This window comes from Tupaia chinensis, unplaced genomic scaffold, assembly GCF_000334495.1.
Source record: "Tupaia chinensis unplaced genomic scaffold, TupChi_1.0 Scaffold142833_1, whole genome shotgun sequence".
NCBI lineage: Eukaryota > Metazoa > Chordata > Mammalia > Scandentia > Tupaiidae > Tupaia > Tupaia belangeri.
Genome location: NW_006202678.1, coordinates 167,034 through 184,476, shown reverse-complemented (window position 1 = coordinate 184,476; position 17,443 = coordinate 167,034). Strand labels below are relative to the sequence as shown.

Sequence of the window (17,443 nt, the reverse complement as noted above, 5' to 3'; positions counted from 1 at the left end):
ATCCAAGGAGGTTTGTCACTAGATGTTTTCCAAGGATGGGCTTTATGTGATCCTGTGATCCTTTCTCAGACAGAGAGGCAGAGACGGGTTCAGAGGGGAAGACAGGAAGAAGAGAGATGATTTCACAGCAAGACAGAATATGCTAAAACGGGGTCTCTTGAATTTGAATGTGTACACAAAGCTTTTGGGGCTCTTGTTAAAATGTACATGTTGATTTGGCAGGTATGATTCGAATCTGGGATTCTGCTTTCTGTCTCTTTCTCTTTCTTTTTGTTCTTATTTTCTTCTTTTTCTGTTTTTCCTTCCTTCTTTCCTCCCTCTCTTTCTAATTTTCTTTCTTTTTCCTTTTTTTCTTTCTTTTTTTTCCTTTCTTCTGTCCCTCTTTTTCTTCCTTTTCTTTCTTTTTCTCTCTTCCTTTCTTTTTTCTTCTTCCTTTCTTCAGTCTTCCTTCCTTTTTTGTTATTTTTTTTTCTTCTTTCTTTTATTTCTTTCTTCTTTATTTCTTTCTCTTTATTTCTTTCCCTTTCTTTCCTTCTCCCCCCCCCCTTTCTTCTTCTTCCTTTCTACTTTTGCCCAAGAGTCCATTCATTCACTAGAGGGTAAATAGAGAAGGAAAGCACTCAGAATGGGGCATGGTCGCACCGCAATTCCTTCCATTTCACTGTTCTGTCAGGATTTTAGGCACATGAATGCACATGACCAGTGGAGCTTTTCAAGCCACTAGTGCCCAAATTCGAGATACACAATTGGCCTTGTCATGTGGGATCTGGCTACCTTAACCACTGCAGTACAGGACTGGTCCAAACTTGTACATTTCTTTCAAACTCCCAAGTGATGCAGATGGTTTCTTTGTGAACCACAGTGAGTAGCAAGGACCTTATTATGGTTTGGATAACAATTTGTCTCCTAGAGGTTTATGTTTTGAAATTCAGTCCTAGCGGGCAGATTATGGTGATTGGATCATGGAGACACCACACTGGTGAATGGATTAATGCTGTCTCATAGGAGACCCAGTAAATTTTAGCTCTTGTGATGAGGGCAGGTTATTACAAGAGAGAGCTGCCTACAGCTCAGTCAGGTATTTTTGTTAATAATGCAATAATAAACTGAGATAGACATAGCACATGGACATGTTTTAGGAAGTAGGAAATACAGGCAAGAGTGACCCCCTTAGGAGAGCAGAAAGCAGGGGTAGGACACTGGATTCAAGGAAAGAGCATGAGGGGAGGAGAGATATTTCACTCCAATAGAGACCCCAGGTAGGAATTAGGGAGAATACGAGAGCATCAGATAGATGCTGACGGTGGTAGGTGTGTTTGTGACACTCAGGACAAGTGAAAGGCATGGATGAAAAAAATCATGAGATTAAAAGCAAAGAAAGAAGTATGAGTTTTCTCGGATACCCCTGTGACAGTTCTCTGTGTAGTCTCTGTGACTAGACTACCCACGAGCGTACTAATTAGTAAGGGAAGAACAGAAAGGAACACCCTGGGGTATTTCAATAATAAGCACAGGGCAACCCTTTGCACATGAATTTCCCATCTCCATCCCTTAGCATGAGGAGGGGAAAAATGGAGAGCAAATACGAAGGACACATGTTCTGTAGAATTTGGAAACCTACTCAGAGAACAACTGTTCAGTGCCATGAAGTTTTATGTGTTAAATCTGAGAGGAATTTGGGAAACAAGCAGTAGTGACCTGCAACCTCAGGAATTCAGGTAGCCAGAAGAAGTACAGCTTGTCCAAATGTTTCATTAATAGATCAGAAGCCAGAAGATCAAGTTGCTTCTTGAAGAGCCAGAGACAGATAGATCTTGAGTTGGGCAGGTTGAGAAAACATTAACCCCAATGTCTCTGAACTCTCTGGGCAAATGTGAAAGTCTGAAGAGGGCTCTGTGAGCAGCCCAGCACAAAAAGAAGAGTGGTCAGAAGGCCACGGTTCACCCAGAACAGGCAGCTACAAGGGTTGGCATGTGTTGCCTCCTGGGGAGAGCAGTGCTGTAAACAAGAAGTGCTATGTTGGAGCCGGGCTGTTGGCACTGCCCAGAGGCAGCACTAACTTCCCAGGCAAACCCAGTGGCCTTGGTGAGAGTGGTAGGCACAGGTCAGAGGAGGGCCCGAGATTCAGATGCAGTTTTGGAAGGTCTGCCATTCTACCATCATCCAGTTTTACTGAAGTGTAAGAAGGATAAACTTCCCACCTGGAAATCAATTCATGTTTCAATTAAAAATAGGACAAATACACAAATAAAAAAGGGTTTCCTGAAATAAGTTCTGGATCACACCAATGCTAGCATGTGAAGGGTCTTCAGAAAGTTCATGGGAAATGCATACAATGAAAAACTATGCATGGCTTTCAAATTTTTCTTGTTCCAAAATAGACCCATACTTTAATTCCATTTTCCACAGAATTTTTGAAGTCCTTCATATGTTTTATTTTATTTTTTTAAAACTGTAGTCTTTTTAAAATTAACTTTATTTATTTGTTTATTTGTAACTTGCTCAGAGAGGGACAGAGTGAGAGAGAGAGAGAGAGAGAGAGAGCAAATTAGAGGAAGTGAGTAAACAAGCTTCCAGGTCTGAGATTGGAACTGCAGTTAGCCATGCAGTTAGCCTTAACCAACATGCCACCTGCCAGCCCCAGTCTTTTATATGTTTAAAAAGTAGTGCACAGGTGGCTTATCACAAATAAGTTAAGGAGACTTTGGAAGTTATGTAGTTCTTTCAGTGGACTTAGTCATCCTTCAGCTAAGAAACAAGTTTAACCATAATTCAGCATGTCTGAAATCAGATGCTCCTGAGCTACTCATTTTTTCAAATTGCTATAGGATGAGTGTGCTCATTGGAGAGAGACAGAGAGAGAAAGAAAAAGAGAACACTCAGGAGGGAGTGTGAACACATAACAATCCCTTCTCCATTTCCACTGGGAATTTAGGCACACGCACACACACACACACACACACACACACACACACACGTGGGCTTGCATCCTGGTGTGTTTCTCAAGTTGCCAGGTGCAGAACTCAGACCTAAAGACAACCCTGTGGGATCCAGCCACTTTAACCACCATGTGGCCCCTCCTGAGTCGCAATTGTAGGGACCAGCAGTTAGCATAATGACTATGTCGCTGAACTCCCATGTAGCTGACTTTGGTTCGAGTCCCAGACCGCATGATTTAAACTCACGCCTGGCACATGTGCGTGCGTGCCCAAGATCCCCAGAGGAGAATGGAGGAGAAGGGATTGCAGTATGGCCATCCCCTCTGGGGGGTGATTTCTTGCTTTCTATCTGTCTGTCTCTCTCTGTCTTTCTTGCAAGCTCACACGCCCTATAGCAAAAACCTCTCCAAAACAAAACAAAACAAAAACAAAAACAAAAAGTCACAATTGTCCTAAGGGATAGGCAAATTCTCTATAGGAACTCCTGAGGCAGGGCCAGCCCTGGGCAAAGGTGTCATTGGCAGAAGAAGGTTCATGGTCCCAGCTTCTCTCTACGCACCTCTTTAACTGATGTGCCTGAGAAAATCTCCAACACAGTCTTCAGCATTGGTATGTTGCTCACTCTGCAGGGAAAGCTTTTGTTCTTGCTAAAATAATTTGAGATAGTGGAGGGGATAGAGGGAGTATTTGTGATTCTTACACTCTGTGGGTAGAAAGAGGCTTACTGACTGCAATTGATGTGAGTACTGGCTTTGGTGTTTGTTTTCTTTTTGTAACACAAAGTAGCATATACGTTTTCCCTCTCATCTCTGCAGATTTCTCAGAGGAGAATGGGTGTAAGAAACCACTCTGCTGTGACTGAATTCCTTCTCTCAGGATTGATGGAACAGCCAGAGCTTCAGCTGCCCCTTTTCTGCCTCTTCTTAGGGATCTATATGGTCACCACGGTGGGGCATCTCGGCATGATCTCGCTCATTAGCCTCAGTCTACAACTTCACACCCCCATGTACTATTTCCTCAGTAGTTTGTCCTTTTTGGATTTCTGCTATTCTTCTGTCATTACCCCAAAAATGCTGACTGGGTTGTTATGCTCAGAGAAGGGTATCTCCTACTCTGGATGCATGGCTCAGCTGTTCTTCTGCATTTTTGTAATTTCTGAATGTTACATGCTGGCAGCCATGGCCTACAATCGCTATGTGGCCATCTGCAGGCCACTGCTCTACAATGTCATCATGTCCCCTCGGGTCTGCTCTCAGCTGGTGGCTGCTGTCTTCTCAATAGGTTTCACGGATGCTATGATTCATGGAAACTGTATATTAAGGCTGTCTTTCTGTGGGTCAAACATCATTAAACATTATTTCTGTGACATTGTTCCTCTTATTAAACTCTCCTGTTCTAGCACTTACATTGATGAAATATTGATTTTTGTCCTTGGTGGATTTAACATGGTAGCCACCAGCCTCACAATCATCATTTCATATGCTTTCATCCTTACCAGCAAGCTCCATATCCACTCTAAAGATGGCAGGTCCAAAGGCTTCAGCACTTGCAGCTCCCACTTGACAGCTGTTCTTATATTTTATGGGTCTAGCATGTCTATGTATCTCAAACCAACTTCTAGCACTTCACTTATCCAGGAGAAAGTGTCTTCAGTATTTTACATCACTGTGATTCCTATGTTAAGCCCCCTGACATACAGTCTGAGGAACAAGGAAGTGAAAAATGCTTTAATGAAACTCTTAAGAAGAAAAATACTTTCATAATGAATATGCTTCTGATTAAGATTAGTTTTATGTGTTCATAATTATATTTCAATGTATGTGTTTATATCTTAACTCTATAAAAGTAATTTCCAATAGGGTGAAATTTACATACACACATATATGAAATATATGTTACATAAGATTATTAAACTTTAAAACAAATCTGAAAATGAGATATAGTGACTATTTTAAATATAAAGTTTACTGCCATTGCTGAGACTGAATATCAATTTTTAGTCTTATTTTCCTGAATCCAGGTCAGAAAGGAAAACATAATCATTGTATATTTTGAATTGTCATATTATAAAAAAGAATAAATATTAAAGACATTTCTTTTATTAATATTTGCAAAGAAAATACTGAGCAGTGTGATGGAAGTTATTAAAATTTTATAAATGTGAAGAATTTTTCTCTTTTTTTCTTGTAAAGTCTTTATTAAAGGCCAATGTTATATGAAAGTGGAATTCATGTAGAAGATTCGATTACTATAGCCTCTGTAGTTGGCATGTGGTGATTCAAGGATGAGACTTAGACTATCTAGCTGAGAAAATAGTATTTGTAGTCTAATTAAATCTATTTTTTCAGTTTGATCAATATGTGTGCAGGATCTTGCAAGTTTCTGTCTTTTCTTTTTTTTTGAGTTGAAATTTTTCTCCATAGATTGTAAATTAAGTATTTTTCATTTCTTTCATATGATATGTTTTGAATTTAATATAATGAAAATGTTTATGATTCTCAAGAGTGAATTCTTATCAAGATAAAGAACTGTATGGAAATGTTATGTGCTAGTTAATCATGGACTATGTGCCAGGAACTGTTCAAAGTGCTGAAATATTATGGTGGATATGATAGATAAAGTCTCTTCTTACTTTTGTGGGCTGGGGAGGATTGGAAGACAATTCAGAACTAAGTAAGTGAACAAACATGATAATTATAGACATAAATAAATGCATTGGAAAAATGAGTTACATAGTTATCAATGGGTCAAGAGCTACTCTCAATTGAGCTCCTTAAAGAAGGGAAAACTAAGAAGAAACCTAAATGAAAATAATACAATTCTGTTAAAAACAGAAAAGCAGCAGCAAGTTTAAAGTCCAAGGCTATAACAAACTTGGCTATACTCACAAAACAGGTAAAGCAATATAGCTGCACCTTAGTGAAAGAGGGGAAAGAAGTACTGAAGGGGTTAGGACAAGTAGGCAAAAAAAAATATATATCAGATGCTATAAGGAGTTTACATTTTATTCTAAGAACCATGAGAAGTCATTGGTATGTTTCAAAACAGAGTGCTATAATCTGTTTTACATTTGAAAAATATCCTATGGTTATTGATTAGAAAACATATGGATATGGGGCTAGCCAGTGGTGTGGTGGTTAAGGTAGTTGGATCCAAAATGGCTGTGCAGTTTAAGTTCTGGACATAGCAGCTTGAAACACACTGGGTGCATGTATGTGCATGCCCAACACCTGGAAAGAAGCAAGAGGTGGAGGAGAACGGCTTGTGAAGTGACCGTCACCTAGAGAGAGTGCCTTCTTAACTTTCTCTCTCTTGCATGCTCTTACTTTGTCTCTCTCCAATGAGCACTCATGCCCTTTAACAAATACAAAAAGTAAATGAATGTGTGTGTATGTTATGTTAGGGGGAGAGTTGGATAGGGAAATGTGTGCTTTTGGCTAGAATGGAAACAGTGAGGATACATGTGATGCTGTTGAAATTATTTGGGCAAGAAATGTACTCCTAATTAGTTTAATATCAGTAAAGATGGAAAAATAAATGGAAGGATTCACAAAACATTTCTGACTTCGAATCAATAAAATTTGCTTTTGAATGTTAGGTGAGATGCCAGAGGGTGATACATTTTTATAACATTAAATGAGAGTTTAGAAATAAGAAAATTAAAAGCAGTAAAACAAGTCAATACTATTCAAAATAAAAATGGGTATAAGGTCAACCCATTGCATAGTGGTTAAAGGAGCTGCATCCCACATGGCTGACCATGGTTTGAATTCTGGCCTTGGAGGCTTGAAAAACATACCTGACACATGTACATGCTCCAGATCTTGACAAGATGAAGAAATGGAGGAGAAAGGCTTGTGATGTGACCACACCCCACCAGAACATGCTTGCTCCCTCTTTCTCTGTCTCTTTTTCTGGCAAACCTCAGGCAGAAAATAATATAAAAAGATAAAAAGAAAGAAATAAGGAAAAAAATTCAAAAGAAATAAACCATAAAAGCTTAACTAGGTTTACATTTCCTATCTGTCTGAATTTCCAACTAGACAGACTACATATAAATATGTTAGTAGAGGGGCTTATACAATTCTCTTCATTATAAGGGAAGAAGAGTTCCAATTATTCTTAGTAAGCAAAGATTGTAAAAAAAAAAAATCTCTTCTACTTTTTTCTGCCCCAAAGAAACACAAATAATTTACATGGAAATTTATATGAGATCACTAGAAAATGCTGGTAAGGGGACCAGCAGATGAGTCACTGGACTTCCATGTAGTCAACTGCTGTTTGACTTCTGGACCCAGAAGCTTAAAACTCACACTAGGTGTATGTGTGTTTGTGCCCAAAAATCTTGAGAAGAGATTGAATGAGTAAGGATTGCAGCATGGCCTTCTCCCTCTGTGTGTGTGTGTGTGTGTGTGTGTGTGTGTGTGTGTGTGATTTATCACTTTCCGTCTCTCTTTCTCTGTGTCTCTGGTGAGTGCAAACTTCCTACAGCAAAAGTATTTCTAAAAACAAATGCTGATAGGTAAAGTTCCTTTTGAGTGTGTGTGTGTCATTGGGTGCATGCAGTACCAGAAAGAGACAGAAACAGAGATAGAGACAGTGGGAGAGAAAGTGAGAAATCACACCCCAATTTGAATGGCCACACCACAGTCCTTTCTCCTCCATTCTCCTCCCGGGATTTTGATCATGCACACACATACCCCTTCATGATTTTTAACCACCAGATCTGGGACTTGAACAGTTGTCATTCCTGTGGAAGTCCAGCACCTTAACTACCCAGTCACCTGCTGGCCCAGTAGGTAGAGCTATTGAAAGGTGAAAAGCTGTGTTTTTATATAAAGTATTTATCCCTCTTTGGTTTGTATCTTTCTCACAGAATGGGTCTCTTGTGTTAATGATGAGATAATATACTTTAAAAATACTTTATTCTCCTATGTTTAGAAAGTCAATTAACAAAATTAAGAGAGGACTGTCCTATGGGCCTAGTGGTTAAGGGAGTCAAATCCCACATGACTGACCATGGTTTAAATCTCAGCCCTAAAAGTTTGAGAAATGCACTGGGCATGTGTGCATGTGTGCCCCAATTACAACAGAATGGAGAGATAAGTGGAAGAGAAGGGATGGAATCATGGACACACCCTATTGGAAGGACGTTCTATCTGTCTCTCTCTATTTCTCTTTTTCTGGTGATCACACGTGTCCTCTGGCAGTTAATAAAACTTAGAAAGCAGGAAACAGGCTGATTCAAAAATGATATATAGGTGGTATTCTTTCTTTAGTCTCCTATGCAAACTTTTAGCACATTTTTCTTTTATATTACGGTACTATAAAAAGTCCAGATGTAGCCTCAACCTCTTTTTAACCCAGTGCCCCAGGCTACCACTATGTTTGGAACAGAAAAGGCAAATATAAAGAAACCTAATTTCCTTGAAGCTTTTACTATTGGATAGTTGGAAAAGTCAACACCTAATGTTTTCTGATTTTCTACACAAAAATGTGTCATGTCTTTTCCCACAACCTAGTAATTTTATGTACATTGAATACTACAGATTCTCTAAGAGACTGCATCATGATTTGGGGACAATGTCTGCACTAGGACTAAAAAGCTTGACTGAGCCAATACACAGTGTATTTTGGATGGAAAATTCATTTGTATGCTGTAATTATGTATAGTGAATTAATGTAAAAAATAAATAAATTTAAAGAGAAAAATAAATAAATAAATAAAAGCATTTCTTTCTTCTTCTTTTTTAGATGTTCTCTTGGCATATTTCTCAGTTTAAAATTTTGGAACGTTTAGGGACTGCTGCTGGGAAAATCAGGATCCTACTCTTCAGAGAATATTTCTTTTTTCCTATCTGTGATTGATAAATCACAGAATTCTGTTTTCATGTCCCAATCTCTCTGTATTAACTATTTCCAGACCACCTTGCTCTTGATTAGCCCAGGTTAGCACTCAGTGCAGAAAAGCAGCAGTTCTCCTTTGAAAGCATTGTAAAACAAATGAACAACCCACTGAAGCTTTGCCAAATGATTGCAGTTGAGACAAAGTGCATGGAAAGCCTGGGTGATCTTGGATTTCTAATCCCCAGAACAATGAGAAATACATTTCTTTTTTATCTTTTTTTTTTTTTCCCAGAGGTTTTTGCTATAGGGCACGTGTGTTCGCCAGAAAGACAGAGAGGGACAGAGAGTCAGAAAGCAAGAAATTAACCCCCAGGGGGGATGACCAAGATGCAATCCCTTCTCCTCCATTCTCCTCTTGGGATCTTGGGCACGCACACACACGCATCCAGCGTGAGTTTAAGCTACTGGGTCTGGGACCCGAACCTCAGTCAACTACATGGGAGTCCAGCAACATAGTTAATACGTCAACTGCTGGTCCCCAATAAATACATTTCTGTTATTTACAGAGCACCCAGTATAAATTATTATTTCATTTTAGCTGCCTCAATAGATTAAGTCAAATATCAATTAATGTAACAACTACATTAACAACAAAAAGGGGAGGAAAGTTGTATAATCTTCTCATTTGATGAAACTGATCATTACTTTAATTTTTTTTTTTAAATTTGCTATAGGATTTGTGCACTTGCATGATAGAGAGACACACATTTAGAGATATATACATATATAGAGATAAATTACCCCCCAGGGGAATGGTCATGTGGAATTTCCCAGAAATCCCTTCTTTTCCACTCTCCTCATGGAATTCTGGGTGTACATGCACACATGCCCAGTAAGTGCTTCAAGTTGCTGGTCTGGGACTCAAACCACATAATCAGCCATGTGTGATCTAGGGGCCTTAACCACTATGGGACTGGCTGGCTGAGATAATTTATTCTCAAAAAAACTCTTTATGCAAACGAGGGAATGGGACTTAAAATTATTAAAAATCCATATTTCTACCTATCTACAATGATGGAAAAATCTCAGTGAAATTATCAATTTTAAGAGAAAAACTGCATTTTTCAAAGAGGAAATTAAAGTACAAAGAAACTTTTAAAAAATTATAGTAAAAGAGAATTATTTCTAATATAGAGTCAAGCCTAGAAAATGTTACTAGTGAATCCCATAAGCAGCATTAAGAAGTATATTTTCCAGAATATGGAAAAACTTGAGATGGTCACCTATCCACTACGTATAATTCTGATATTAAATCCTACATGATAACCTGGAAAACAAAATCTAAAGACTGATATCAGCAGTAATATGGAAGATCTATTTCTGAGTGAAACAAGCCAGGATATGAAAGAAAGATACTGTATGTATCCACTTAATATATGCTGACTATCTGCACTTTATGGTAGAGATTGAAATACTGGTGGGCATAAAAGCAGTGAAAATAGTTATGGATGCTGAAGACAGTGTGGAATGGGACAAGGGGAAAAGGGACAAATATAGAGAAGGAAAGCAAGAAAACAAATAGAGAGGGATGACATTAGTGGAACACAGAAAAGAAATGGTTTATTACCTGTTGATGATAACATGTATAGTATTCTCACCTGGACAGGTCTGAGAAGTATTTCATGTCGGATAAATTCTCTTTTCAAGTCAAATGATATATAGTGATTGACTATTTAAAAAATAATGAAAAGAAATAATAATAATAATCTGAAAAAATTATGAAAAGCTATTTGATGATGATGATGTAGATAGTAATGTCTTTGTCTTGACTGGTATGCATGGTAATCATGCTGGAAAAGGAAATATAATGCACTGTAAAGGTATACATGATTACATGCAATATAAAAAGTATGATAATAATTAAATTAATAAATAAATAAAGTAATTCTAATAGACTGAATATATATGTGAATATTCTAAAAACTAATGCTATCAAACCAAAATACCAACATATTAAAATTTTTTCATAAGTTCAGTGTCTATTTAATTAAGGAATATATCAAAACATTTTATATAAGTTGATTCTATTAGCAAATATTGATCATCTCAATAGGTGCTTTGTATTCTTCCAATTTCTGATTTGAAACAAAAGAATAAATCCCCACAAAAGACCTTCAAATTTATTTTTTATTTTTTGTCAGAAAGTATGTCCTCACCAGAGAGAAACAGAGAAAAAGAGAGAAGAAGAAAGCACTCCCCAGTGGGGTGTGGTCCCACCACAATCCCTTCTCCTCCTTTTCTCCATTCTGTCAGGACTTGGGGCAGGTATACATGCCTGAGTATGGTTTTCAACCCATCGGGGCTGGACTTGAACAGTGGTCACCAGGCCATGGACTGACCCCAAATTCTTTTTGATAATCCAGAAATAAACTAATCTTACCTCAACAAAAAAGTTGTATTTAATATTGAAATGAGAGGCATAGGACCAACAGGTGGAATGAAGGTCAAGACACTGGACTCCCATATGACTGACCACAGTTCGAGTAGGATCTGGTGGCTTGCTTTCTCACTTTCTCTCTCTAGTGAGTGCACATGTCCTCCAGTAAACTAAAAAAGTTAATAATAATAACTAATAAAATTAAATAAAAAATAATTCTTAAAAAACATAATTTTTATGGAAAAAGAAAGGTCAATTTATTTTATAAGAAGATCTCAGACTCTGTAGGTTTAAATGGAAAATTTAAAAATAAAGGAAAAATTAGAATAAACTGTAGAAGAAATACAGGATGAATAGTGGAATGAGGAAGAACCTTTTAAAACATAGAAAACTGGGAACAGCAGATGGTGTAATGGTTATATCTCTGGACTCCCATGTAGTCAACCATGATTAAAGTCCTGAACCCAGAGGCTTAAACTCATGCCAGATGCATGTGTGTGCTTGCTCAAAATCCTAGAGAGGAGAATGGAAGGGAAGGGATTGCAGTGCAGCCATATCCCCCAGGGAGTGATTTCTTGCTTTCTGTCACTCTGTCTCTCTTGTGAGTGCACACACTCTATAGCAAAAAATTCTTTAAAAGAGAAAAACAGAAAACTAAAAGCTATGAAATAACGTTTAAAATACCACAGAACGGATGTTGCTAAACAACAAAGGACATAGCTATTTAGATAAATTATAAACACACATAACACATATATCTTTAAGTGCACATATACTTACAGGCGACTTCAGGATTTCTTTTTAAATAATTATTTTATTTGACTTTATTTACTTATTTTAATTTGACTGGAGAGAGACAAAAAGAGACAGAAAGAGAGAGAGAGAGAGGGAAAGCAAGAAGGCAAGCTGCCAGGTCCAGGACTTGAACCGTGAAGTGTGTGTACACACAACAGAGAAAGTGTTCCCCAAGGGGGCCTGGTCATCTCGTCATGTCACATCTCCCTCTAGGTCTCCATTCCAGCAGGATCCTGGGCTTGTGCACAGGCCTTACATGTCTTTCACACTGAGAGGGCCAGGAATGAAATGTTGAGCCACATGAATTCAGCTTCCTCTGTACAGGGTAACTGTTGCCTAGCAGATCTGGCTCTCCATGAACTTTTCTTTTCTTTTCTTTTCTTTTCTTTTCTTTTCTTTTCTTTTCTTTTCTTTTCTTTTCTTTTCTTTTCTATTTCAAGTACTTTTATACATTCAAACACGTTGTTTAGTTTGCAAAGTGAATATTCAACATGTTTACATTTCTCCCCAGTCCAGTTGATAATAATATAAAGTTATCTTCAACAGATAGTACCCCATTTTTTTGTCCCATTAATGCTTTGCCTCTCCATTTTTCTCCTTAATGTTCTTCCTCAGACGGTATTCCTTCACCCATGCTCTTCCTGCACTATCTGGTATTCACAACCATTTGCTGTGTTTCTATATCTCTTAGTCATTCAGTTTCAGTCATAGAGTGCAGAAACTCAGTTTATATTAAGTGGGGACATACAATGTCTCTCCTTCATAACCTGGCTTGCTTCACTCTGCAGTAAATCTTCCATATTCATCCACTTTTTGTCAAAAGTCAGTGTCTCTTTTTTTTAATGGCTGAGTAGTATTCCATAGAGTATATGTGCTACAGGTTTTTTTTATACACACACACACACACACACACATATATATATACACACATATTTATTTATTTATATATATTTACCCCTATGCCTGACTCTCTGCCCTTTCCCACCCTCTTCTCACACTATCTCTGGTGTCTACAGTTGTCTCCCATGAACCTTCTGAAGACTTCTCCTATGGACATAAACTAACGTATATGTAATATATTTGCTTATATGTAAATAGAACAATTTTTCTTTTTAAAATTATTTAATTGGAATAATCAATTAATTATAAATACAACCAATAATAAATTACTAATTTATTATTATATAATTTTATTTCTTATTATTATTACTGTTTTTAAAAATTGGCTGTATGACATGTACTCATGAGAGGTAGAAAGTGAGAAAGCAAACCACCAGGTCTGGGGCTCGATCCAGGGTCAGCCATGTGGAAGTCCAATTCCTTAACCACTACACCATTTGCTGGCCTAGAATAACTACTCTTAATAACTCACAAATCAGATAAACAAACATAACAAAATCAAATACAGTATGGAAAATCTGGAACAGAAAAGAAAACAACACCAACGTGAAAGTCATGGAAGAGTTTTAAAAGGCAAAAGAAATGTTCATCTTTGACAATAATTAAAAATAATTTATATTGGGACCAGCAGTTATCATAATGGCTATGTTGCTGGACTCCCACGTAGTCGACTGTGGTTCGCGTCCCGGACCTGGTGGCTTAAAACTCACGCTGGACACATGTGCGTGCATGCCCAAGATCCCAAGAGGAGAATGGAGGAGAAGGGATTGTGGCATGGCCATCCCCCCGGGAGGTGATTTCTCATTTCTATGTCTCTGTCTCTCTCTTTCTGGTCAGCGCACGTGCCCTATAGCAAAAACCTCTCCAAAAAAAGAAAAAAAATATATATAAAAAATAAAAATAAATTATATTAAACTTATATTTTTAGAAACTCATCTGAAATGATGTAATAATTGAAAAATATGTATAATTGACAAGATTGTGGTGATATCGGAGTGCTCTCATATTCAACTGTATACAATTTTTGAATATCAATATATAGCAGACATTCTAATTTGCATGTCTGTGGGAGTGTTTCTAAGATATCAACAAATGTGAGGATTTTATGCAGCATATAATTTAACTTCCTAATATATATCCAAAATGATTAATTGTCAATTATCACTTTAAGTGACCCTGAATTTTTAACTACAATAATTGTGCCAAAGGCTGAGTAGAGCAAAATAAAGTCCGACTGGGTTATGAGCTTGAGGTAGCTGTCTAGACCCGCCTTCATACTGAATCATTTTGCTTACTTTTATTTTTGCATTTAAATCTTGGTCATGAACACAAGATGAAGGTCAGAAAAGTTTTGAAGACAAATAATTAAACATACAATCTTTGAGTTAAGGGGTTGTGGTATCCTGATGAGGGAGAGCCGTTGATTTATCCTGCAGGAATGGCTTTCTTGGGCCATTGCCCTTCAGGGCTCTGGTTCTGATTGTGGTCTCCAGAAACAACTTATCTTGGAGGGCTCCACAGTTCCATCTGCCGCATCCCAGCATTCAACTCCTTTTCTGCCAATAATCCCTTTGCACTATGATATGTCAGCTTCAATTCTCTGAAGTCCTCTCACAGGCCTCATGGAATCTTTGTAGCCCAAGTATTTTGACCCAAACTTATATAGGCATGATTGCTGTGGAGATATCTTGAATGGGAAGCACCAGGTGAGTAGACCACAGTGATTTCCTTTAATTTTAAGCTTTTTCTCATTCATCTGGAGGTGTCTGAGCCTGAAATTCCCTTTATAACACAGTGTGGTGTGAAAGCCCTGTCCGTGCTACTAAAGACCTTTAGAGTTCAGGGTGTTTCACTTCTCTGGGTCTTGACTCCAACTCAGTGACTTTATAATGGAGTCTTAAGACTATTTTCCTTGACATGGTCTCTCTCCATTTATGATGAGGAATACAGTTTAAAGTTAGACTAAGGGTCTTTTCCTTAGATAGGGATACATGTTCTCTTAGATGGGTTAATTAAACAAAAAGATTTAAGCTTCTGCAACTCTACTAGCTATTTCAAAATTTAGATGACTACTGAAATCAAATGTGTCGATGCCACAACCTGGATTTGGTTTCCTCACTCCTCTGCTCATAACCCACTATAGAATAGGAACTCGCTAGCCTGTCATTTAAAGTGGAGGCCACAATCTGTCCCATATCTAATTTCCCAATCGTATCTCTCACCACAGTTCTACTTCAAACTGGATGTTTTTACTTCACTCAGACATCTCTTCCACTATCACGGCTCCACATCTTTTCTTTTTTCTTTTTGGAGAGGTTTTTTGCTACAGGGCATGTGTGCTTGCCAGCCAGACAGAGAGAGACAGAGAGATAGAAAAAATCAACTCACCTCCCAGGGGGGATGGCCATGCTGCAATCCCTTCTCCTCCATTCTCCTCTCGGGATTTTGGGCATGACGCACACGCGCCCAGTGTGAGTTTAAGCCACCGGGTCTGGGACGCAAACCATGGTCGACTACATGGGAGTCCAGCGACATAGCCATTATGCTAACTGCTGGTCCCCACATATTTTCTTAATCTGTCCCCTTTCACTGAAATGCACCATTCTGCCCTCTCCCAATTCAGACAGTTAAAAATTCTTTCCAAATTTCAAGTTACAACCACTATTTTTACTTTTGTGTGACATATTGCAACCAGCCATTCTTCAAGGCACCAGGCTAAATGCTTTTATATATTGTTCAACTCCAACCCTGCAAAGAGTCTTATTATTTTCATTTTACAATTAGAAAACTGCGAGTTAGGCATTATGTCCTCATTATACGGATTAGATTCAGAGCAGCTGAGACTTTGCCCAGATGCTTTGCCCAGATGCACACATTGAAAGTGTGCCAAAGTGATGGGACCATGCAGACGACACAAGCTGGTAAAGAGGCTGCCTCCCATGTCTAAAGGCAAGGCCTGGACTGGGAAGAAACTGAGGCAAGGCCCGGTTTACGAACCCTCCTTGTGTCCTTTACTGGCCTGTAGTCAATTTCTCTGCTGTGAGTTTTACTGTTATTACGGTACCCTGCAAGGGTAAAATACCACCCCCAACCATTACAATAAAGCCAATTAGTGATCTTGTAGGAATGTGGTTTCCTAATATGGCACTGGAGAGGGCCAGGAAGTTTGAGACTCCTCCACCTGTCTGTTTAAGCCAAAATTAGCATATGTTAGGTCAAATTAGTATAAGCCAAAGTAACATTAGTAGCATATGAAAACTAAGTTAGTTTAAGGCTAGTTTTATGTAAATACCCGTTGTTAAAGCTACAGGCCAAAGTTAACTCATGCTAGGCAAAGTCAGCACATTCACCACATAACAGAGACTCAGAGATAAAACAAAAGAACTCACTAATTGACAGACTCAGCAAATAAAATACAGAAACCTTCAGGTTTATAAAGAAAGGAAAAAGCCTGACTGGTGACAACAGGATGAACAAACCTGAAGGATAACTATCTTAGCTGGGAGCTCTTATCTAAAGCAATAGGTAGTTTTCAACTATAAAGAGTTTCTCATCTATGTGCTGTTGACTATGAAAGACTGCTAATAAAACATCCTGTGTTGTCTCCTGAACTACAAGATCATCTTCCTTTCCCATACGGGTAATAGGCTCACCTTCTTTAGTTGAAATATAGATAGTCCATATATTAACTGTGTCTTTACTTAACAAGACAAGATTTTTATCCAGGCCTTTGTAACAAGCAATGTTGCCACCCTGGCCCAGGACTGAAGTTATCAAGCTGACCTGGGACTGAAATTACCAAACTTCCTGCAACCCCCTCTTCTGAAGACCCTTTCCAGTAATCAAGATCTAAGAAGAAAATACAACAGACAAATGGACTTCCTCATCCTGAGAACTGTGATTGATTTTACCTGATCTGACAAGACAAACAGCATGTTTTATAATTAATGTTTCCATGCTTTGTATACCTTGTTCCTTAGAGTAAATTTTTTACTTTCCCTCACCCCCCCTTACTTCCTAAACATCCCTCAGTAAATACGTATGTTTTAATAGCCACTGCACAGTAGCCTGGAGCTGACTCTGGCTGCAACCGGCTAAGGACATGCTAAGAGGCTTTGAGGTCTTAGTCTAATTTTTTGTTCCTGATCAACTGTGTCGCCTTCCTATGTACGAGTCTCAACTAACCCACCCCCGCCGAGGCTAGACCCCAGCACCAAAGCAAGGTACGCACGGATGCTATTGGATGTTAGAGCATATGCTATGTTCTCTATGAAAGCTCGCTTTTGTAGAGTTAGCAAATGTCACTGAGTCTCTAACAGGTGTGCAGTGTAGACCTCCTGAGATAAAGGGGCACACTCTTGGCATTGAGGTCCTGCAGTCCTCAGTCCTCCAACCTCAAGGACTTTCTTCCTCCCAGTAGGACTAAAGCAATAATCTTAGAAACATCTCATTTTAAATTTATTCTTGAGTTATCAAAGTGATAATTTCCTTATATTTCCACTGAAAATAAGATCCAAAAAAATAG

General features: G+C 38.3%; 1 protein-coding gene across 1 annotated transcript; it reads left to right on the top strand.

The window, feature by feature from the left end:
- Nucleotides 1-3,745: 3,745 nt before the first annotated feature.
- Nucleotides 3,746-4,702, top strand: LOC102471954 (olfactory receptor 8D4). Its single transcript, XM_006163692.2, has one exon. The coding sequence runs from the start codon at nt 3,770-3,772 to the stop codon at nt 4,700-4,702; it is 933 nt and encodes a 310-aa protein (XP_006163754.1). The 5' UTR covers nt 3,746-3,769.
- The last annotated feature ends 12,741 nt before the right edge of the window (nt 4,703-17,443 follow it).